Source organism: Nicotiana sylvestris, chromosome 2 (genome assembly GCF_000393655.2).
Source record: "Nicotiana sylvestris chromosome 2, ASM39365v2, whole genome shotgun sequence".
NCBI lineage: Eukaryota > Viridiplantae > Streptophyta > Magnoliopsida > Solanales > Solanaceae > Nicotiana > Nicotiana sylvestris.
In genome coordinates, this window is record NC_091058.1 from 171046366 (window position 1) to 171071943 (window position 25578).

At 36.7% G+C, this 25578-nt stretch overlaps 1 protein-coding gene across 1 annotated transcript; it reads right to left on the bottom strand.

The window, feature by feature from the left end:
• Positions 1-329: 329 nt before the first annotated feature.
• On the bottom strand, positions 330-707 carry LOC138885967 (secreted RxLR effector protein 161-like). Its single transcript, XM_070166984.1, has one exon. It carries the CDS (start codon positions 705-707, stop codon positions 330-332), a length of 378 nt encoding a protein of 125 aa, XP_070023085.1.
• Between the last annotated feature and the right edge of the window lie 24871 nt (positions 708-25578).

Below are 25578 nucleotides of genomic sequence, written 5' to 3' on the forward strand. Positions count from 1 at the left end.
TCTCTAGATATCACCTTTGTAAAAGGATCAGCTACCATGTTTCGCGTAGGAATGTACTGTAAATTTATGTCTCCACTTGCTACCATGTCTCTTACAAAGTTATACTTGATGTCAATGTGTTTGATCTTGCTGTGATACTTAGGATCTTTTATATATGCAATAGCCGCTTGACTATCACAATATAGAGTCATGGGACCTTGGGAGTTCTTTGTAATATCCAAATTCTCAAAGAATCTCTTCAACCAAACAACTTCTTGTACTGTAGACGCACAAGCCACGAACTCAGCTTCCATCGTTGAAAGGGTTGTGCAGGTTTGTTTCTTACTTTTCTATGATATAGCACCACCATTAAGTAAGAAGGCATAACCGGATGTTGATTTTCTATCATTCCGATCACCAACCCAATCAGCATTTGTATATCTTTTGTATAAATCATTTCCACTATAATATATTGAATAATCTACAGTTCCCTTTAGGTATCTGAAAATTCTCTTCACAGCTTTCCAATGATATCTTCCAAGATTGGATTGATACCTGCTAACCAGACCTACGGTATAACAAATGTCTGGGCGAGTAGACCTCATAGCGTACATCAAGCTCCCGACAGCACTTGAATATGGAACTCGAAACATGTCTTCCTTTTCATTTTCAGTCTTGGGACACATTTCAAGGCTTAAAGTTTCACCTGTCGCTATAGAAGTATCCATGGATTTGCAACTATTCATGCGAAAGTGCTCCAAAATTTTCTTTATATAAGTTTCTTGAGATAAAATCAATAACTTCTCTTTGGATCTTAACTCCAAGGATATAGTCTGCCTCGCCCATATCTTTCATGTCAAATGACTTTGAAAGCCATGACTTGATAGTTTTCAAATACTCCAAATTATTTTCGGCCAATAAAATATCGTCCACATAAAAAGAAAGAATTACAAACATCACATTGGACTTCTTCACATAAATGAAATGGTCTTCATTTATCAAGGTGAAATCATACGAGATCACCTCCTTGTGAAATCTCAAATACCATTGCCTTGAAGATTGCTTCAGGCCATTACCACGTCCATTTGATGTAATTCCAAATCCAAACGTGCAACAATAGCCAAAAGTAAGTGAATTGAGGTAAACTTCACAACTAGTGAAAATGTTTCCTCATAATCTATTCCAGCTTCTTGAGTAAAGCCTTTTGCCACCAATTGTGCCTTGTATCTTTTTATTGACCCATCCGCTTTGCATTTAACTTTGAAAAATCATTTGTTCCCAATGGCTCTATGCCCAGGCGGAAGGTCAACTAGATCCCAGACTTTGTTGGTTTTCATGGACTCTAATTCTTCTTTCATTACTTTCATGCACTTATCTTTTTTAGGGCTCGATAAAGCCTCCGTCACAAAATTTGGTTCATCCATTTCCGTGGGAGATACCAATAAAACATAATCTTTAATGTCATAAGTACGTTTGGGTATATTTTTCCTAGCACTCTTTCCTAGTTGAAATTCAGGTTCGTCAGAAGGATTTTGGGATTGAGAATTCCCACTCCTACTTGGATCAAGAATAAGATCTTGATCAATTTGATTTTAACTATGTCAGAAGACACTTGCCGACATCTGAGTTCAACATTTCATAGACAGGCTCTCCATTCTTTACCTCGCCATTCTTTGGAAAATTATTTTCCAAAAAATTGACATCTCGCGATTCAATCTTAGTAACACTTCCATCCTCTAATTCACCAATGAACACATACCCTTTGGAGTGTTCTGAATATCTTATAAAGATACATTTCTTGTCTTTTGGACCTAATTTACCAAATTTGCTAAAAGAATTTTTTACATATGCAGCACAACCCCAAGGTCGTAAATCCTTTAAGTTTGGTTTATGACTAGTCCATAGCTCATAAGGAGTGGAAGAAACTGATTTAGAAGGAACTTTGTTCAATATGTAAGTTGCAGTCAATAATGCATCTCCCCAAAAAGAGATAGGTAAATTTGTCTGCGCCATCATGGATCGTATCATGTCCAATAGTGTTCTATTCCTCCTTTCTGCTATACCATTTTGTTGAGATGTGTACGGAATAATTAACTATCTGGTGATTCCCTTTTCATTGCACAATTCTTCAAATTCTTTTGAAAGATATTCACACACTCTATCGGTTCTTAAGATCTTAATCCTTTTGTCTAATTGATTCTCAACTTCATTCAAATATTTCTTAAAGCATTTAAGTGCTTCAGATTTATGAGAAATCAAATAGACATAACCAAAGCATGTGAAATCATCAATGAACGTAATAAAATATATAGCACCAGACCCAACCCTCACATTCATTAAAACACAGATATCAGAATGGATTAATTGCAATGGAAAATTAACTCTCTTAGCCTTTCCAAATGGTTTACGTGTAATCTTTCATGCAAGACAATTTTCACAAGTTGGTATTTCAATTTTCGAGAAAGAACCTAGATGTCCTTCCTTAGACAATCTATTAGTTCCTTCCCTATGTGACCTAATCTTGCATGCCATGTGATAACATCAACATCATTGTTACTAGAACAACATTCCATAACACAATGGTCAACATAATAGTTATATGTAGAAGGATTACAATCTAACACAATAAAACCATTATAACGATGTACGAAACTATAAAAAATATTGTCTTGAGTAATTCTAAGACCACTGCGACTAAAGTTAAAATTGAAATGTAAATCTAGAAGAACAGACGCAGAGACTAAGTTTCGTCGAATCTCTAGAACATACAGGACGTTATGCAACATCATAGATCGGCCATCACGCATGTCCATTCTCTAAGCGCCTATCCATTTGGCTTCAAGCTTTGCATTATTTCCCACATATACATGCTTTAATCCAGGTGAAACTCGACGAAACTCTATGAACGCTTCTCTATCACGGCTCACATGCTCGGTGGTCCTTGAGCCTAAAATCCACACTGGATAAGATTCAGTTAGCAAAACAGTGCTAGAAACATATATAGCACTAAGAGATGCATTTTGAAATGTTACCTTTTTCGGCTCAATGCACTCACGAGCAAAATGCCCTAAGACTTGGCAATTGTAGCACTTTATCTTGCTTTTGTATTTCTTCTTATAAAACCATTTTCCTTTCTTGAAATTTGGCTTGTTTCTTTTCTTGGAGGATCCTTCTCTGGTCTCCTTACCCTTTCTGTCATTTTTGCAGTTTCTCTTGCGCTTGAAGCTTGATCTCTTTGTACCACTTGATTTTGCCACAAAGGCAGTAGGTACAGCTTTAGTAGCATCAAGCCACTCATTTTCAGGCTCCACATGACGGGCAACATCAGCAAAAGTTTTGATGCTATCATTGTGGGTCAAGTTAAACTTCAAATGTTCCCAATTATTAGGAAGAAACCGAATCACTGCCTGAACCTGCCGCTCATCAGAGAGAATATGACCAACACTTTTGAGTTGAGCAATCATATTTGACATCACCCTTAAATGTTGCTTGACTTTGTGATCATGCTGTTTTTTGTACGTGTCAAACTTGATTGTCAATTGTCGAAGGTGAGTCACAGTTGTACCTATATATGCCTCTCTTAAATGTGCCCACATGGCTTGAGAAGTAGGATATTGCTCATATTCGTGGATGAGATCATCAACAACTGAACATACAATAATTCCATGTGCAGTGGAATCTTTCTTCTTCCAAATATTGTAAGTTTCCATATCCCTCCTGTGTTGGGCAGTGTTACCCTCCTTTAGGTGACTCATAGTATGGTTAATACTTTCTTAGAGTACATACCACATTTTACGACTCCAGATGTCGTAATTTTTACCATTCAATTTGTCACCCTTGTTCAAGTCAGCAATGATACTTTTTGATGCTATGTCTGTTATTAAAGACAATATTACAAGTTTAACTCATCAATATATACTTTAGTTAATTTATGCATGTGATTGAACACTCAAGTAAATTAATTATAATATTAATTCTACATTTAGTATAGAATCGAACAGTCACTACATTTCCATTCATCATCTATATCTAAATATTTTAATTAATATTAAAAATCACTTCTTAGTGTGTACTTTATTTCAAGTCTCAATCCATTACAAAAACATGATAAACAATGTATGTAACTGGTGAGACAAGTAACATAATTTAAATTTCATTAAGATAAAACACATGATATTTGGCTCAAGGCTCTCGAAGAAAGTCCGCTAAAATAGCTAATGCTTCCCAATCAGTAATTTCTATGTAATTAGCCAATTCAACTCTTTTTAACTAAAAAAGTTGTGCATATTCAGGAATGAAAACATCAGGGCCCATTTTAAATTCCTTAAACTCCCTAAATTTCTTTTCTCTTTTCCTTCGTTCAACCCTTCGATCCCTTAACTCATTTTGTCTCGCCCTTGCGACATTCCTGATCACTTCAGGCTCCGAGTCTGAATCATTATAGAAATAAGTCATGCGACGACGTACCCTTCTACCTTGTCCCTTCCTTGACTTCGAGAACTCCCACTTGGAGTAATATGAACTTGTCCCTGCTCAGCCATATCTGAAATAGGACCAAGAAAACAATAAAAATGGCTACAATCATCCAATGTGACAACATATGTTACAATAACTCGTAGAAGTATATCAATTTAAGGGATTAATGCTAAACTAATTTTCTATATTAAGAAGCTATTAAGATATATTAAGGCCAGTTTATATCAGTTCATGGTCCACACAAAGAAAAATTCTTTTCAGGCAAGTTTCGGTTGTTATATACAATCCATACTTTCAAGATTTGAATTTACTAAATATCTTTTGTCGTTCCTATCTTTACCGTCTTTCCACTATTTCACCAATTAAGAAAGGACAAAAGAGAAAGAAATGGAAAAAATAGAACTAACACACGTTGAAATATCTTTCTCTAGCAGGATGCAGACATCTTTTGACCAATATGAAACTTAAGTTACATTTCCATTTGCCATTGTTTCTGCCATTCATTCACATATGAAATAAGTTTTAACACTTGGACTAATATTTATTATTACCATGGTCCATAGGCATGCCAAATTAGTATTACTACTAATTAACATTAACATAAGACTAAATTAAAGAAACAGATCCTATAACCTAAAACACTTAAGGGGAATTAGGAGATCTGCCCATGTAAGAGTTGAGACTGAGTTCAACTCTGCTGCCTCATTCTTTCCGTCTAGAGTTAGAGTCATAGGATATAAAGAATTGTCAACAACACTTTTCTGACCAAATTAATTATGGTCAAGTTCTATAGGACATATCCTAATGCTTACAGAAAAAGAAGTCTACGGCGCAAAAAATAAAAAAAATATCAGCTCCTTATTTAAATAAAGATTATCGGTAACGAAGTATATATCATGGTGGCAGCAACTAGGAGTAAACAACCTAGCTCTGATGCCATTGTTAGATAATAACGAGGGGTGAGAACAACAAGTTATGTACCTTTTTGTTACACGAGAAATCGTTAAACTCACCACCAAAAGAATTGCCTCAAGTCGAACTTTGAATCTCTTGGAAACAAAGATAGAATTTCACGAACTAAGTGTCTTTTATCCTTGTGTGATTTTTTTGGAAGCAAAAGGAAGTTTCTGTTTTCCCCTATCTTATTGAGAAGAAGGAAATTTACGTGAGATATATAAAAGAGAAGTTAACCCACATTCAAAAACTGATTAAGCCCATCACTATTTAATTGTGTATGGTGGTTTTTCTTTTGAGTAACTTTCTTTTACTTTATCTCTTTTAGATGGGTCGGGTCAACCCACATGGAGCGACCCGAGATCCAAACTCAATATCCAATAGTTTAGAAGTTGGCAGATCTTACAATGGGTTCGTGGATTCGACATTGCTTCGATCGTGATCAATTAATATGCATATAATAGATTTTAAAATCTAATTTTTCAATTCAAAACTCATAACGTTTAAATTGCTATACTTTTGGTTTAGTAAATTTTGAGTTACATAGCGTTGATATTGTTTTGTAGACCCACAGTAATTTAAAGGACGAGGACATTTACTAGTTAACTTGAGATCAGAACTCCTCATACAAATGCAGGCCAACTGGCCCTTTTTAACTATAACAGTTCTTTCTACCCTTTGAATACGTAGTTTTATTCTTACAGTTACCAAAAATTCGGAGTTATATTCATCGTATGTCACGATAAGCATAAACATAATGATACCTACAGAAATTAGAAATGTGTAGTATTTTCTACTATAGTTCAAACATTATTTTCTTTTCCTTAACGACAAGATTAAACACCGGGGGTGTGTTTGGTATAACGGAAAATGTTTTCTTGGAAAATAAGTAGTAATAATGTTATTCATTTTTCGGTGTTTGGTATGCAAATTAAGGAAAATGACTTCTCAAGAGTATTCATAAACAATTTAGATATAATAAACATGAAGCCATAAACTTTCAAACCAACAACCTTCCGAACCCACCAATTTCATAAACTTTCGAAACCGCGGAATTTCGAACCTATAAACTTTATAATTTCTAAACCCGTAAACTTCCAATCACATAAACCTCTGAACTCATAACTTCGGAACTTGTAAAATTTTGAACCTTCAAACCGATAAATAAAAAAACTTAAACTGAAAAAATATTTAAAAAATATTTTTTTCCGGGGGGGGGGGGGGGTGTGCAGAAAAACGAAAAAAAACAAAAATTTGAAATTACAAAAAAAAAGTCATTCTTTTTTGTGCGGGGTGGGGGGAGGGGGCATCGGAGGGGGGTGGATGATGCAGAAAAACGAAAAAACAAAAATTTAAAATTGCAAAAAAAAGGTAAAAAAATAATATTTTTTCGGAAGAGGGTGGGGGTGGAGGGGTAGTAGGGTGGGTGGTAATGGAAAAACAGAAATTTGAAAAAAAAAATGTCCTTTTTGGAGAGAGGGGGTGGGGTGGGTTGGTGAGGGTGGGGAAGGTTGAGAAGGAGTTTTGGAAAATGTTTTCCTTCTCTTGATAAGGAAAACATTTTCCTCCAATTGGAGGAAAATTAGGTCATAAGAAAAATATTTTCCAAAATATTTAAGCCAACAAAACATGGAAAATTAGAAAACATTTTCCGAAAAATATTTTCGTTTGTACCAAACACACCCCAAGTTTAGAATGAATTTCTCTTTTCAGTTGGCAATGACCATTCGCCAAAATTTTGGTTATTCTTTGAATGTGAGCAAAAGTCCTGAAGAATAATCCCTCTCTTAAGTTTGAGTTCCTCCTCCCAACTAAATATTCTTATAATTAAATTCACTCCAAACGACTAATCTTTGAGCGAATCTTCTGTAAAGACAACATGGTTTCATGTCGTACAGTGCATAAGTTTTTTCATTCTTGTGTTTCTTTGACAAAAAGAAAAGTATTATCTTTTTTATAGATTGCTTACACATACAAGTAGGTTCAACATCTCGATCACAATTCATAACCAGTCAAAACATTATGAAGACTGACAAATTTGGAACTTTGGTTATTAACTATTAATCTAATTAATTCACATATTCTTGAAAGGCATGCCACGTGATCATGATTTTTTTAAAGAAAATAAAGTCTTGCTAGCTAGTGATATCATTTATTTGGGTGTTTGACTGAATTACTAAGATACAAGAATTTAGCCTAGTTTATCTATGAAGCTTCTCTGTTGGAGTAATTGACCCTTCACTTTGAAAGCTTAGGGAAAAAGAAAGAAAAATTTAAGAATACTTCCCATTTCAAGGGTGTGTTTGGTATAACGGAAAATGTTTCCGTGAAAAATATAAATGTTTTCTTGGAAAACAAAATGTACCTTTTTCTTGTTTGACCTACCTGAAATTATTGAAGGGGAAGATAGGATGTTCGCTCACAATCAAATTATAGCATCACTAAGTTGGTCAAATACACCAATAATATTGTGGTGAAGTGATAATCACTTATTCATTCTTAACAAAGATTTCGTGTTTGAGCCCTAGGTATGACGTCGCCTTTAATAGATAGTACTATACCTCCAAGTGTGAGACTTCTCACGTGAATCTCAGTTCAATCAGACCTCACATAGGTACCAAACATCAAACGGAAAACCAAATAAAATTGGTCAAAAACATTAATAACATTAGGTGCCTTGCCTTCTTCCTTTTTATTCATCTATTTTTTATTTTTTTATTCCTTGGTTTGGGGGGTTGTTATTTTAGAGGGTGGGTAAAAGGACTTGATGATTATTGTTTACTCAATAAGTTTTATAACTAGGCAAAGACTGATTAATGTTATTAAAGATTCGAGACAGGTAAAAAGACCCATCCAATTTAAGATTGTCCAATCGAAACGTCTCAACTCCATCTAATGGTATAAATAGCTTAAAAGCCTACAATGACCAATATATATATATATATATATTGTCATTTATTTATTCATGAATGACAAATCATTTGATAAACACAACTTAGACCAAGATTTAGGAAAGAAAAGAGAATCTTCCAAGTGAAATGATTCCAATAAGAATAAAATAAGGGATCAAATCACATCTCATATGAGAACAAAACATTATCAATTAATTGCTCTATCTTGACTTAAAAGTAATTATTTTTAATATTTGGTTGGTTAAAACGTCACATGCAATTAGCATCCAACCTTAGCTAATCGTGAGGTTGGCAATCTTCCACTTGAAAATCATGAAGTAATTAATAAATATATAAAATGCAAACATAAAATATTACAATAGATGTTATAAAGTATTGCAAGTTCTAATTAGTGTGTTAGTACTTTTTTTTGGTGCGAAAGATAAATTGCATTAAACATAAATAAAGTTACTACAGAGAGGGTGATGCTGGCGCATCAATGTTATAGGTGTTGTTTGTTTGATCATGACAAGGACTACTACTAGCTATTCTAACATTGTTATCTATCATAGTATCCCTATTGGGAGCATCCGGTTGCTGTTGATGGGCATAGTTTACAAAAGTGTTACGATGCATGTCCTCCCGTTGTAGTTGTTGTGTGCATGTTGTCTTCCTTAGACGAGTTGCCCCTGCTTGATCCTTTGCAAAAATTTTCTGACGAAATTCGGTGGTTTTTCAAAAAATGGATGGAGTTGTAGTAGAGTTCATGTTGCACCCTGCTTTTGCTAAGCCATCAGCCACCTCGTTCCCCTTCCTGTAGGTGTGTGTAATAGTAGCACTATGCAGTTGGCCCAGGAGGTGCCTGTACCATGCAGTGTACCTCTTGTGTAATCATTGTTAGTTCATCCACAATTACCAAATCTGCATTCCATAGTAAAGCTATACCACCCGACATTTCTTGTGCTTCAACTTGTACCATATGTGAGAAGTTAAAATCATTTTTTAAAACTGTGTGATCATGCATGCGTGTCTCCAGTAGTGCAACTAAAACAGGTCTATAGTTATCCAACAGTGATCTAAACTGACGTCTAAATTCTGCATTATTCGAGCCCCTACAATTCCATACGATTAGATTCATGATAGGTTGTGGGTTGTTGGGTTCATCTAGGTCAGCTATTTCAGTCATCACTCCCAGTGTTGCTGTCTTGGTGTAGTCTGTCGTAGAGAGGGTATTATTACCATGGAGTATTTTCCCTCCTGTTGGTTTTGATTTGCCCTAAAGTTTACATTGCATGTTGCTAGTTCTGGAGGGCATTTCAGTATGAAATTTTTTGCGTACTGATCTTTGAGGCTGTAGAGATAGAAGCCCTTTAGCCATATGAACTCTGTTCGTGTTTCTCTCATTTCCTCCATAATTTGTGCTAACTCCAACCTTGTTTGCTCTCCTAGTTTGTTGGACGATGGAGGTGGAGCTATTGGAGGACTCAGGAATGGTGATATTGGTTCCTGAATGATCGTGGGGGACAGACTCATTTGTGGTGGGAAGAAAGTATTCATGTGTTGAAATCATGGTACATAGATCATCCCCGTGTGGCGTTGGGGGTAGAATGGTAGATCCCCCAGAATTTGATGGAAGTTGTGGAGTGGATGAGTGATCGGGTGTGCCCATAGGGACTGTGTTGATGATGAGGCCCTTGTCTGGTCCAACATGAGTGGTGTGTGAATGTTGGACCATTGTGTTTGAGCTACTGCCTCCATCCCTAGCCTTATCCCTTCTGTGACAATCTCCGCTAGATAAGTGGGGTTTTGAACTAGTAGGATGATCTCCTGATTGTTGAGTTCCAGTGTGAAGATTAGAGAGTAACCTTGGAGCCCCATCTCTAGCCATGACTGGAGTGGGTATTCCAGTGGCGGTGTTTTGAACTAGTAGGATGACAACATATTTTGGCATATTATGCCGAGAACATTTTAATTATAATAGCTTGCAATGTACTATCCGTTTATTTATTAGTATTATGCCTTTTCTTTCTACTAAAACAATTTCACATGCATCCCTTACAACTTATCCTAATTATAAACAACTCCACTCAGAATTTTGATTTATAAAGAATCCCATATTTTGAAGTTTCTAATCTTATTAACCTCTCTATTGACCAAGTTAAAAAATTTCTATTGTCTTATAAGTTATGTCATCTAAGAAAAATTAATTTAGAACAAAACTTTCCATAGAATTTAGCGTGTGAAATAAATAAGCCAAGACTTCTAAGACAAAGGGCAAAAAAGAAAGAAAAGTACTATAAATAGTTCAATTTTGTTAGCAAGAAGTGTTTCTGTAATTGAAAAAAATTGAGACAGATTCATACTGGACCATTTGTTCTTTTTGCCATTGTGAGGAAGCACTATAACTTCTTCTTTTTTTTTTTTTTTGGTGAAGAAAAAAGTCTTATTAATCACCAAGAACAAATAAATACAATTTAGTCTTCACTATAGCTTCCCAATATCTTTTTATTATTAGTTTACTTAATTTTGGCTATTTTCTTCACTTAATTATTGAAGATTACCCTACATGCTTAAGCCAAATAATTGACAAAATATTTTTAGGATTTTTTTTTTTCAATTCCAATTTAGGACTTTCTACCTGGAAATGTGCAAGACAGATAATTATTGGAGCTTCTCCGAAACCCACAATGACTCCCCCTTCTCCGTTACCATTATATCACACTTTTACTCAGCCAAATTCTCGCTAGCTCTTGCACTAATCGTGACACACCTCAAATTATCAATCACAATCGCACACTCGATCTCCTTACAGTCGTACCATTTTCTTCAAGCAATCCAACCTCATATCATAGTACATGCATCCCAAAACGTTAATCAAGCTTTCACATCGCTCTACGTTCCAAGAAAACTCTTCCCATTACATTCAAACTTCATAAGCAAACTACTAGGTATCTACTGCTTGCACTTGACCTGCTAACAACTCATCTACCGTGAGACATAACCCTCCATGTCAATCCTTATCTTCTGCTACTAAAATGCTGCCTCAATTCACAATCAATCTCTATAGCATCCGAACTAATGAATTTTCACCACCTCTAAGCCTCCATAAAGATCATCTTTCTTGAGCCATCAATACTAGAAACACCGAATCGACCCTAAGGCTTCCACACAGCACCATCCCTGTTACCTGCTTCTTAGGTACCATTTCACAACACCCTGCCCCGATGACAAACCAATGAGGACCATCACACTAACGAGCCTAAATGCGTTCAAACAAGGATGGTGACATCACATCACAAATAATAATTCTAAAAAGTTCGAAAATATCCAATCTCGCTACTTTGTCAGCCAAATCCTGAACATCCATAGTCCGATTGCCTCTCCTCTGCTATAATTAAATGTCGAATCTCTAAATCATGAATTGAGAAATCCTCCTCTCGGATCATTCACTGTCACGACACATATATAAGAAACCTAACATGCATACCAGCATTGCGCGATAACAATGCATTAGCATCACAATACACTATGCATAGCCTCAAAACTATAGGCAACATTGACACTGGGCTAAAACGACAGATACTCCTCCACAAGGCGACGATAATAATCTGCTTGAATATGTAGGGAAAAACATCCTGCACCATATCTACAACACCACTACAACTCCTCGATACCCAATTGATAATAGGCACTCAACATCGTATAAGAATAAGTAGGAAAGAAATGAAGACATAATCTTCAATGAAATCAAACCGCACGACGAGGAAATCAAGAAGGGAAGTTCTCATAATAGCCCTGTAGCCTTTCGAAGATGAGTACAAACATCTCCGTACCGATCCGCAAGACTCTCATGACTCGTGAGACCTAAGTAAACCTAGTACTCTAATACCAACCTTTCATAACCCAAATCCTACTATAGGTCGTTATGGCGCCCAACGCCATTGTTAGGCAAACCAACAATTAAATCATCACATCAATAGTTAATCTAAAATGCATTTCAAAACAATTAAAGAGATAAAGAGTGAAAATATCGTTTTTATCTTAAAAATAGATATTATTATATTAAGTGTTCGAATAAGGTAAAATAAAAACCAGAAAAATCATAGAGGGATACAATCAAGAGTAAAATCTAAATCCCCGAAAGTCAGTATCACAAGTGCATGAAATGTGAAATTCAAGAAAACTTTCCAATGAATATGCACAACGCGGGAGAAATCCTTAAGGGAAGTACAATTTATACGGCTAATCAAGTAGTTCGTCAAGTATCTAAAATAGCAAGTCCATTACTCTACGTGAGTCTAGTCTTAGGTCATAATGTGAATTAAAGCAATTAAACATACAAGAATAACTCAAATAATACAATTAAAGCATAGTGTGAGTCTAAGTCTACCCAAACATAATCGGGAATTCTAGAATACACATGAAAACTCATCACCTCATACGTGTGTATCTCCCACAGCATGTAGCACATAACAAATATAGTACCTACGAGGTAATTTTTCCCTTACCAGGTTGGATGAGAGACTTACCTCACTCTGAAGTTCCATAACTAGCTCTGACACCTCTCTAACACCTCAAACCTATGCCAATCGATCCGAAACTAGTCAAACAACGTACAAACTAATAAGAATATACTCAAATAGTTATAATTTCAAAATTTAAAATAATTTCCAACTCCGCTCGAAAATTCAATAAAGTCAATCTTCGGGCCCACGTGCTCGAATTATGAAATTGGTTAAAGATAAACATTACCCATAGAAGCACGAACTCAAATATATAATTTATTCCTAATTCCCTGTCTAATTTAATGGTCAAAATCCAAAAATAACAATTAAAGGTTTTTCCTTAAAATTCGAAAATTCTACCAATTTTCATGTTAAAAATTGATATATGTTCATGAAATATAATTCAAAGTGGTTTAGAAACACTTACCCCCAAGAGAGATGAAATAGTTGTTACACCCCACAGTATTTCGTCGATGTTACATTTTGCGTTTTCGTATGTTAAAGTTTTGTCGCAAGTTTATCGACGTAGGCTCAGAAGTGAAATTATATTTGAGGTTATAAGCATTTATGCTATTTATAATAGGTGATAAGTAAATTCATGAAGGTGAGAGGGTAAGCGAGTCAAAGAAAATGAGTTTCGTCGGAGTTTGACAAATTAGGATAAAATACGGTTCAAGCTATAATACCCCGTATTTATGGACTAGTTCCATACAAGGTACCACATGACCAAGATAGTAAAATATATAAAGTGTATTAAAAATGATTAGTATTTTAAGTAATTTGAGATAATTCTTAATTATACGAGTAGTTTGTTAATTATTGGTTTAATGGGAGATTATCAAGCTAATTAAGAAATTATGGATAAGCGTAAAGGGCCCCCAATATGGCAGCAAGTCAGTTAGATGATAAGTGACTCTTAGTTCATATAATTAGGTGGCATAGTTAGGGAATTCTTTGGCCAGCTAAGCCACACAAGTGGGGCCCACAACCCACAAGTTATAAGAGATCTTCCTAAGTTATTAAATGAGATGCTTATATTTGCTAAATAATGGATGAAGCTACAACAAATTTCATACGAGACTTCATAAGGTAATAGCAACGGGAATTACGATTCTAAGAGAGCACGGTACAATCTTTCTCAAGAATATCATACGAATATTTCCCTACTTCGATTCGCCGTAACATGTTTTGTCGCGTTTGATGTGTGTTGGAAGGATTTACAAGAGAATTGGATCAGGTATATTAAGGCTATCCCTTATTCTTTTTGGAATAATCCATAGGATACAAGCTAAACAAGCAAATGCACAACTTTCATAAATGGCTCTATTTATAGAAGTACTAGAAGTGCCTATGTTCTTGATTTTCCATGTGTCCTATTATTTTATCATCTGTTCATGGGTCTCAGAAAGTATATATGAACTGTTATTTTATTATATTAATCAAAGGCGTAAAGATTTTATGACATACCGAGAAATCTTATTAACTCACTTCTTATGCGTTGCATTCAGTTATACATGCACGTTGACCCATGACCAGATGATATTATATACGCGTATATATATGTATATGTATGTATATGGGGTATGATAAAAGGTTATGTCATGATATACGCATCACCACCTAATCAGCTGGTATATATTGATGGTTTTGCCCACAGTGGTCGAGTTGATATGATGGGATGCCCTCAGAGGCTTGATGATGTTATGTACGCATATACCTATGCATCATATGACATTTATACGTATATGCATGACATTATAAATATTAAATGATTCACAGAGCTATTCAGACTTACATGTTGAGTCTTTTATTCTATGTTTCTCTCATGCCTTTTAGTTATTGATTTTCATTCCTTACATACTCGGTGCATTATTTGTACCGACGTTCTTTTTGCCCGAGGATGCTATGTTTCATGCCCGTTGGTCCTGATATACAGGTTGAGAGTCCTCCAAGTAGGCTATCAGCTCAGCATAAGGTGTTTGTGCGCTCCATTTGCTTTGGAGTTTCTTATTTGGTTAGTATGATTTGGACATGTATTGATTGGTATGGCGGGATCCTGTCCCGATCTTTATGGTACTTATCTAATTTTAGAGGCTTGTAGACATATGTCATGTATATGAAAGATATTACGTCCTTGTCGGCCTATGTTCAGTGTACGATTGATCATTTCGGCCTTATAGGCCCGTACGTTATATGTATAAGTCGGTATATCATGTTGGGTCATCCTATGTCGAGTATTCCCTTATGCTTTGTTCTAGTCTCATGTTTGGTTCATTTACCTATGATAATATGATACAAAGGATACATTATGTTGGTAATTGGTTGAGTAAGGCACCGGGTGCCCATTGCGGCCCATTGGTTTAGGTCGTGACAGAAGTGGTATCAAAGCAGTTCTGTCCTAGGGAGTCAACAAACCGTATCTAGTAGAGTCTTGTTTCTGGGTGTGTTGTGCACCACACTTAAAAGTAGTAGGCTATAGGGTATTTAGGAATGTTACTCTTTCTTCTTAATCTAGATCGTGTAATATAGCTCACTTGTAAGAATTCAAATTCCTAAACTCTATTTTATTCGTAATACAATGATACCTACCTTCAGAAAGATAGTTGGTAAGAGATTGCATGTGGCTGTGGAAGAGTTGAGTCAGAGGAACTCGATTTTCCATGATGCTTATGATGAGTAAATGTAAGGTCTTCAGCAGATCATGTGTATACTAAGACGTGTAAGCTTTTTGATAAGGAGCCTTAAGGCAAAAATATCTACCCACCCATATGGTAAAAAGAATAAGAGAATCTAAAGGTAGATACATTTTCAACAAGTAAAATAAGCAAGGTAAAGAAGGTTACGAGGTACCAAGTTAATAAAGATTATCAGTGTTACAATTCAGGCAGAGAATTTTGAGTTACCTTCACAGTAACAGATGTATGTACACCAGCCACACCCATCTCAGTTATGACATATGGGAGATAACATATATAGTTTAAGAGAAGGACGAGATATCATGATCCGGCTGGGGTTAGAGTACCCCAAAATGATGGATGGATTGTTTGCATTAGTTGACATTTCCGAATGATATATCAAATGTGCTAATAAATCTTCCTGTGAGACACCTAGATGGTGCACTCTAGAATAATACAGCTAGATACTAATACTAGAATGTTAAATTTTTTTTCAAAGGTAGGCAGTGGAAGCCTGGAAGGGATAACTATTACCTTAGTATGACTCCCGTCCCTAGTAGAGCGAGAATGTTAGGCAACCCGAAGAGCCAGTGGATGGAGCAAGAGGAGCTAAAAGCAAAAGAATATCTTGTTGAAATTTTCAGAATAAAGTGATAGATAGAAATGTTTGGGGGAAATAAGAAGAGAGTTAATGAAGCATTATGAGTAAAATGTGATACATGGATGACAACGGTAGATAAAAAAATGACAGTATTACATAGCCTATAGTCAAGAGAAGGAAAAGATGAGAGGTGACATGCCTTGAGACAACAAAAGAGTATAGGCCATAAAGTTATATCCTTATTTCGAGAAATAAGTTCGTGACTCTTACATGATCACCATAAGGAAAAGTTAGACCCAGTGTAATAGAAATTAGTATGGGCTGGTGAACAAGATAAGCGAAACATAAATTTGGGACTGAGTGATTTGATAATAGTCGGCATCATGAGAAATTCGGAGATTGTGTTCCGGCAATAATAGAATGGACGACAGATGAATAACCCTTAAAGGTCATTGAGGAAGACGCTTCCCTAAAGCAAGCAATGTGAGAAAAGTTAAGTTTAAGGGACTGTGTGTGCCAGTTACACTAGGTGTCTCCCTCATGAGTAAGGAATTTTATTATCCTTGGTACAGAAGGATTACCGCAAGGCGAGTAAGGGTCACTGATGATGTGAAAAGACGCCAAAGATGTGACATTAAGCTAGAATTAAGTGGTTTTTAGTAATTATGGAATAGTAAATAAAAAATGCGATAAAAATGTGAAAGAAATGAGATTGCACTTATCCAAATCCTACAAAGTGCTATGATTCTAGAACATTATGCAAGCACGACGTCAGGGAAAGGAAGTAAGTGTTACTGCTCGGGATGTTATTGATAAATAAGGAGCCAGTGCGAGAGGTAAGTTAAGACAAATTATATAACCCAAGAAAGATTATGCGGAATATTGATATGATAATGGGGCAACGAGTAGTAGTAGTTGATTCAGGAAGTGCCTACTTATGACTAGACAAGAGGTTACAGACAAATCAGTAGATCGTGCAAGATAAAAATAGTAAAACCTAATATAGTGAATTCAACCTCGCTGTTATGACATTGTAATACTTGAGATATATTCAAATAGGAGTTGTGGTAGTTAAATGTACCGTATGAGTGTTACTTAAATAAAATAGAGTGCCACTAGGAAGACAATCAACAATATTAGTTTAGAAGCAACCCTATAAGCACAAGGGCATGGAAATAAGTAACTACGGATAATTGTAGGCGAGGAAGAACACCAAAAATTTCGTCGAGTATACGATGTAATAAGCTCGCAGCTTTACAAGAGTCAGAGGGTCCTCCCTAAGTACTACAATGAAAGACTAGATGAGAAAATAAGAAAGAATGCTTCAACCTAAACATAGTAACTTGAAGAAGAAATGGTCATGAGAAAACAGTCTCACTACAAAATTGTATGCACTTCAAAAGAAAGTGGTACCTACCGTGGCTAATGAACGGGGAGTAAAATAGAAAGTAATATTCGAGACCATATGAGTTGCACAAAATTTTGACATGCGTGGGAACTAAGATAACCTAAGTATGCACACAACAAGGAGGCAGAAAGACCAGGAAAAGTAATTGCCCACATTTAAAGAAAGCTGAGATGGAACGAAAGGAATTATTCAATCAATGATCCAGAGTTAGTTACGTTATGAACGCACTTATGATTTCGAAGTATTATCCATGCATCATACATGTTGACAATCATACAACTGTAGAAGACTTCAGTATAAGTTAAAAGAAAACAATTGAGTCCAGGTCATAGACAAAGGATTGAATTGTTATAAGATTATATCATGGATATTCCATGAAAGGCTAATGTAATAATTAATACCATAAGCCGCATATCAAAAAATAGCTTAAGGCTACATAAAGGTTGATCAAAGGGAAGAGGAAACTAAAAAGTTACATCAACTAAGTAAATCAAGAGTCTGATTATTGGACCCAAAAATTTATAGAAATCGTGATTGAGAACATAGCGGAATTACTCTTAATATCAGAGGTACAAGAGAGATAGTAAAACAACCATATTCTATGATGGCTCTACGATAAAGCAGTTAGAAGAGCACCAGCCTCATAAGAAGTCAGTATGAAGCGCCCACTGGATTGTGTATGCACCAGAGGTGCAAGTATTATAATAGAGCTTCAAGTTGTGGATGTGAATCATACCTATGTGGAAGGGAGTTTATGAAAAAGATAGAAGATGTGATGCGATATTTTAAGGAAAATAAGGTAAAGGTGAACAACGTACGAGATACTCAAGTGCAGAAGGTTGTGAATAGTCCATACTTCAGATAGAAGGCTAGAAGAGCCGGGATTCAGTATCCAGGAATGATAGCAACGTCGTCAGTGGCGTATCTTCCAGCTCATGGTTTCTAGGTATTGAGAGGTCTAGTTAAGAGAGTGAAGAAGAGTTAGAGACGATGTGATGTCTCGCTTGATGTTCCAGAATAACATAAGGAAATCTATGGTGCAAACAAGATGAAGGGAGGTTGCGAGTAGTAGAAATAGATATGTATAGGTCACAAGCTAAAGTATGGTAGAGCAACAAAGTTTTAGGAAAACAGGAGTAAGGATAAGAAATGGCGAGTAAGAAGTTGATGAGAATGGATAAGTCCTCGGGATTAAGCCCATGAAAACAAGAGAGCTGATGGTTTCTCTAAGTTATAGAAAGCTCAATATAGCCTGAATAAACTCAAAGGAGTCTAAGACAAGTAGCATTTAAAAGAGATGGAATGCTTCCGTAGTAGTAGAATGAGGGTGTAATTGTGATACATAAAGGATGACGTTTGGGCCTTTGATTAAGTAATGATTTGAAGAAAAAAGAGGGATTTCATGAATTGTATGGGATTAAAATACCCACATAAGGTGAATCACATTGGGATGCTATGGAATACGATTTTGGAAGTATAGTATCGCCCCTAGGTGGATCAGTCTAATTACTTTAGATGTTCCCTGATGAGACGTGAGCCCTAGCGATAGTGTTACATATGAGGTCAAGTTATCGGTGATAAATTATAGATCAACATTAAGGTGAATTAATGATAGATGGATAAATTTCCAACGTATGAGAGGAGATAAAGATGCCATTCTTTAGATGAACAATAATAATGAAGCATTGAAGTACTTGGATTTATACATATAGGATAAACAATGAGATTAACCTAGATTTTGGTAGCAGACCTCAGTAAAAATAAACTGATGTAAGAGTTAGGGTATGTCATGACTTACTTGGACGTAGTACAGCCATGGACGCCCAGAGGGACAACTTGTCATAATTCTATATATGTTCACAAAGTGAAGCCTAGATATTGGCTAAAAGCTGGAGGAAAAAAGGAGAGAAAAGTCCCATAGGCGCAGATACAAGGACAAAGTTCTACATACTGCATGACAGAAGGTAGCAACAATTACCAGATTGAAAGAATTCCGACCAGAGGCCGTGGTGTGAGAAAGAGGCCTAAAGGTGGGAATGCCCTGGACTTTGGATTATTCACAGAACAGTTGCCTAGATAGAAAGGATAGTATTAAATCCATTCGTAAGAGCTATCCAGTTATGAGACCGATAAGTGCATCAGTCAACATTTGAGGATGAATGTTCCAAAGGAGGGAATGATGTTACACCCCGCAATATTTCGTCAATGTTGCATTTCACATTTTCGTACGTTAAAGTTTTGTTGTAAGTTAATTGTCGTAGGCTCGAAAGTGAGATTATTTTTGAGGTCATAAGAATTTATGATATTTATAACAGGTGATAAGTAAATTCGTGAAGGTGCGAGGGTAAGCCAATCGAAGAAAATGAGTTGCGTCGAAGTTTGACAAATTGGGATAAAATACGGTTTGAGCTATAATACCCCGTATTTATAGACTAGTGCCATACAAGATACCACATGACCATGATAATAAAGTATATAAAGTGTGTTAAAAATGATTAGTATTTTAAGTAATTTGAGATAATTCTTAATTATATGGGTAATTGGTTAATTATTGGTTTAGTTGGAGATTATCAAACTAATTAAGAAATTATGGATAAGCCTAAAGGGCCCCCAACGTGGCAACAAGTCAATTAGATGATAAGTGCCTATTAGTTCATATAATTAAATGGCATAGTTAAGGAATTCTTTGGCCAACTAAGCCACACAAGTGGGGCCCACAAGTCACAAGTTATAGGAGATCTTCCTAAGTTATGAAGTGAGATGCTTATATTTGCTAAGTAATGGATGAAGCTACAACAAAATTCATATGAGACTTCATAAGGTAATAGCAACGGGAATTGCGATTCTAAGAGAGCACGGTACAATCTTTCACAAGAATATCATAGTGCTTTCCCTACTTCGATCCAACATTACATGTTTTGCCGCATTTGACGTGTGTTGGAAGGATTGTCATGAGAATCGGCTCAGGTATGTTAAGGCTATCCCTTCTTCCTTTTGGCATGATCCATACGATACAAACTAAACGAGAAAATGCACAACTTTTATAGATGACTCTATTCATAGAAGTACTAGAAGTGCCTATGTTCTTGATTCCCCATGTATCATCTTATTCTATCATCTATTCATTGGTCTCGGAAAATATGTAAGTTGATAAAGTTTATTTCATGATATTAATCAAAGGCGTAATGATCTTATGAAATACCGAGCATTCTTATTAACTCACTTATTATGCATTGCATTCAGTTATACATGCACATTGACCCATGACCAGATGGTGATATATATGCATATATATATATATATATATATATATATATATATGGTATGAGGAAAGGTTATAGCGTTATATACACATCACCACCTGATCAATTGGTATATGTTGATGATTTTGCCCACAGTGGCCGAGATGATATGATGGGATGCCCTCAGAGGCTTGATGATGTCACGTACGCATATACCTACGCATCATTTGACATTTATACGTATATACATGATATTCTAAATATTACATGATTCATAGAGCTATTCAGACTTACATGTTGAGTCTTTTACTCCATGTTTCTCTCATGTCTTTTAGTTATTGATTTTCATTCCTTACATACTCGGTGCATTATTTATACTGACATCCTTTTTGCTTGGGGACGCTGTGTTTCATGCCTGCAGATCCTGATAGACAAGTTAAGAGTCCTCCAAGTAGGCTATCAGCTCAGTGGAAGGTATTTGTGCTCTTCATTTGCTCCAGAGTTGCTAATTTGGACATGTATTAATTGGTATGGCGGAACCCTGTCCTGACCTTTATGGTACTTATCCACTCTTAGAGGCTTGTAGATATATGTCATGTATATGAAAGATTGTATGGTCTTGTCGGCCTATGTTTAGTGTACGAGTGATCGTTTCGGCCTTATAGGCCTGTACGTCATATGTATAAGTCGGTATATCATGTTGGGTCATCCTATGTCGAGTAGTCCTTTATGCTTTGTTCTAGTTATCTTATGAAAACCCTTATGGTTCATTTATCTATGATAATATGATAGGAAAGATACATTACGTTGGTACTCGATTGAGTATAGCACCGGGTGCCCGTTGCGGCCCATTGGTTTGGGTTGTGACAATAGCTCTCCAAAATAGCCCCAAAGTCGGCTCCAAGAGAGAAAAATGAGATGTAATGAGCAAATCCTAGTTTTTATAACTTATATTCTACCTAGGCCTCCCTTCTATGAGATCGCGGAAAAGCCCATGCAATCGAAAAGGCCACACAGACCTCTCCAGAAATCCTCTTAACAAACGCGAAAAATATCTTGCTATCGCAAAGCTTAGCTAGACGAGCCTACGTGAAGGAGAGCCAAACCCTGTGAATGCGAAGGTAATAAACCCTTGACTCAGAAATTACCCTACGTGACCGCATTCATGACCAAGCAATCAATATGAACAACTTTCCAAACCCAGGCCAACCTATATAACTTAGTGCATTCACGACCATCACCATGCGAACGCGAAGCACACCCTGGTCAAGCTCCGCTAATGCGATACCATCTTTGCGATCGCGAAGAGTAAAGTCCCGACCAATCCATTTAGCCTTTCCTGATCGCGACCCTGCTTCCGCAATCGCGATGCGAACCAAACATACCAAAAACCAGTAGTGATAAAACAAGGAGAATTTGTTTGAAACCATTCCGACACACACTCGAGGCCTCTGGGACCCCGTCCAATCATACCAACAAGACCTAGTACCTTATCCAAACTTACCCAAAGGCTAAAAATGCCTCAAATAACATTAAAATCACGAATCAGCTATTAAAATCCTCCTTTTAACTTTAAAAAATTCAAACTTCGACGAACGCATCCGAATCACACTTAAACATTCACAAACTTCAACGATGCCAAATTTTACGCACAAGTCACAATCTGCAATACGAACCTATCCCAAACAGACATCGATGACACCAAAGTCCACTTCAAATCAAACTTTGAAAATTCTGAAGCCTTCAAAATGCCTACTTTCCACAATAAGCGCCGAAATGCTCTCGGACCATCTAATATTCAACCCAAACATACACCCAAGTCCAAAATCATCATACGAACCTATTGGAATCTTCAAATCCCGATTCCGAGATTGTTTACTCAAAAGTCAAAACTTGGTCAACTCTTTCAACGTAAAGCTTCCGAATTGAGAATCTTCCTTCCAAATCAACTCCGAACTTCATGAAATTCAAATCCGACTACACATACAAGTCATAATTGTAACGACCCAGCCGGTCATTTTAAGAATTAATGCCCCAATCCCTTATTAACTGCTTTCTCTGTGTTGTTTTCTACTATTATGAGTTGCCAGGAGGATTCGTTTGGAGTTTCGGAGTGTTTTGGGACACAGTCCCTCAATGAGAGCTTAAGCTTTAGAATTTGAACCGTATTTAGAGCGGTGTGAAGACGGCCTCGAAATAGAATTCTCTCGGTTCTGTTAGCTCCGTTGGGTGATTTCGGGCTTAGGGGCATGTTCGGATTGTGTTTTGGAGGTCCGTAGCTTATTTAGGCTTGAAATGCCGAAAGTTGAATTTTAAAATTTACGGTTCGATGGTGAGATTTTGATATAGGGTCGGAATGGAATTCTAGAGAGTTGAGTAGGCTTGTGGTGTCATTTGGGATATGTGTGCAAAATTTCAGGTCATTCGGGCGAGGTTTGATAGACTTTTTGATCGAAAGTGGAATTTGGAAGTTTTGGAACCCTTAGGCTTGAATCCGAGGGTGTTTTGATGATTTTATGTTGTTTTATGTGTTTCAAAGATTCGTGTAAGTTTGAATAGTGGTATATGACTTATTCGTACTTTCGGTGAGGTCCCGAGGGCCTCGGGATAATTTCGGACGGTTGTCGGGGAGTTGGAAGTTAGAATTTGCAGCTGAAGCTACTGAGTTCCTGTCATAACCGCACCTGTGGATTTGGGGACCACAGGTGCGAGATTGCAGAAGTGGAAGAGCAGCCGCAGATACGGCCAGGAGCTAGAAGACCAAAAGTCGCAGGTGCGGTAGGTTGCACACACCTGTAAAACCACATGTGTGGTAGGTGAGGCGCAGGTGCGGTCCCAGGACTTTAAGTGGAAACCACAGATACAATTGGCTAGACTACAGAAGCGGTACCACATAAGCGATAAAAGGACCGCACGTGCGGAATCCCTAGGCCAGAACCTATATAAGGTTTCCTTCGCGATTTTTAGCTTTATTTCACCATTTTCAAGTCGGATTGGGAGCTTTTTGGGAGATTTTGAAGAGGGAATTCAAGGGAACTTCGTGGAGGTAAGATTTTTGGAACCAAAACTCGTTTCTATGGTGATATTCTACTGATTAGACAAGAAATTTATGGAATTAGTGGTTAAAATTGGGGGTTTAGGGTTTGAAATTGGAGTCTTTGATTTAGGGATTTGAGGGGCCGTTTGTGGTTAGAATTTGATGTATTTGGTACGTATGAACTCGTGAGAGTGTAAGGATTCTAGTTTTGTGAATTTTATCCGATTCCATAATGTGGGCCCAGGGAACTTTTTGGGCAATTTTCTTAATTTCGCGTGTTAGCTTCGAATTAATTAGTTGAATTAGTTACTTGAAGTTATATTTACATTATGCAATTACTTTGAATAGATTTGGTCTATTTAGAGACAGGGTACTCGTGGCAAGAACGTGATTTTGAGTTGATTGAGCTAGTTCGAGGTAAGTGGCTTGCTTAACCATGTGTGGGGTAACTCCCCTTAGGATTTGGTATTGTGTTATATGAGTACCGTGTACGTGAGGTGACGACTGCGTACACATGTAAATTGTTGAAATCCCATTTTTATTAAGTTAATACCTATGTTTTCTTGTAATTGAGCAATATTTGTACTTGAAGCCTCTTGCTTAGTTTAGGAAAAACATGCTTATGTGATTTAACTATCTTACTACTTTAATTGCCTACTTATACTCCGTGCAGCATGTTAGAGTAGAATTTCCTGCTTAAAATTCTAGAATAAAACTATAAATTCTTCTGAGATTGTTTTGTGATTTACTTTGGGACTACAGGACGATATCCCGGGAGATCCCCCCTGCTTGTTTACTTTGGGAATACAGATGGGTATTCCGGTAGATACCCCTACACATTTATGATTGGGACTACGGGACAACATCCGGTAGATTCTCCATACTGGATATATACTTTGGGACTACGGATTGGTATTCCGGGAGTTTCCCTTACACATTTATGATTTAGACTACGGGACGATATCCGGGGAGATCCTCTGGACATTTATGTTTGGGACTACGGGACGATATCCCGGGAGATCCCCTGTAACTATTTTTGTGTACTGAGTTAGATTCTTTCTGTGATTTTATTCGTTATAGACTGTTAGCACTTTAATTATATTGTCGTATTCTATACTGGTTTACCTTATTTTTCATCTATAATCAGTATGGCCCTAACCTTCCTCATTACTACTCTACCGATTTTAGGTTTGGCACTTACTGACTACCACTGTGGAGTACTCATGCCCTTTCCTGCAAATATTTTTTGTGTGCAGATCCAGGTTCTTCGGCTCAGCCATACCATCAGTGAGGCGAGGCGATCTTTAGAGACTTTGATGTATATCTGCTGCGTCCACAGACTGAGGAGTCCCTCTCTCTTCTCCCCTCTAGCTTTAGCTATCATGTATTTACTTTTGTTTAGACATTGTGGATTAGAACACTTGTAGTTATTCAACAACTTGTGATTTTATGAGATTCTGGGTTTTGGGAGTTGATTCAGTTTGAGAGTTTATATTTGTATATGGCAAGCGACACCTTAAATGTTTATTTATGTTTTATCCACAATTTTTGGCTAGTTTTTTCTTTCGTTTTCCTTTTTCCGCAAATTGTTAGGCTTACCTAGTAGTAGTAACTAGGTGCCGTCATGACATTTTACGGAGGGCGAGCTTGGGTCATGACAATAATAAATGATGTGAAGCAACTCAAGGCCTCAAACCTTCAAATGACATGCTAGAGCTTAAAATGTCCAGTCGATTCATTACACCTAATTGGTTGTGCAGGTGGTATAACTGCTAGCACTGGAACTATAGAGTGGGTGATCTGATTCGCT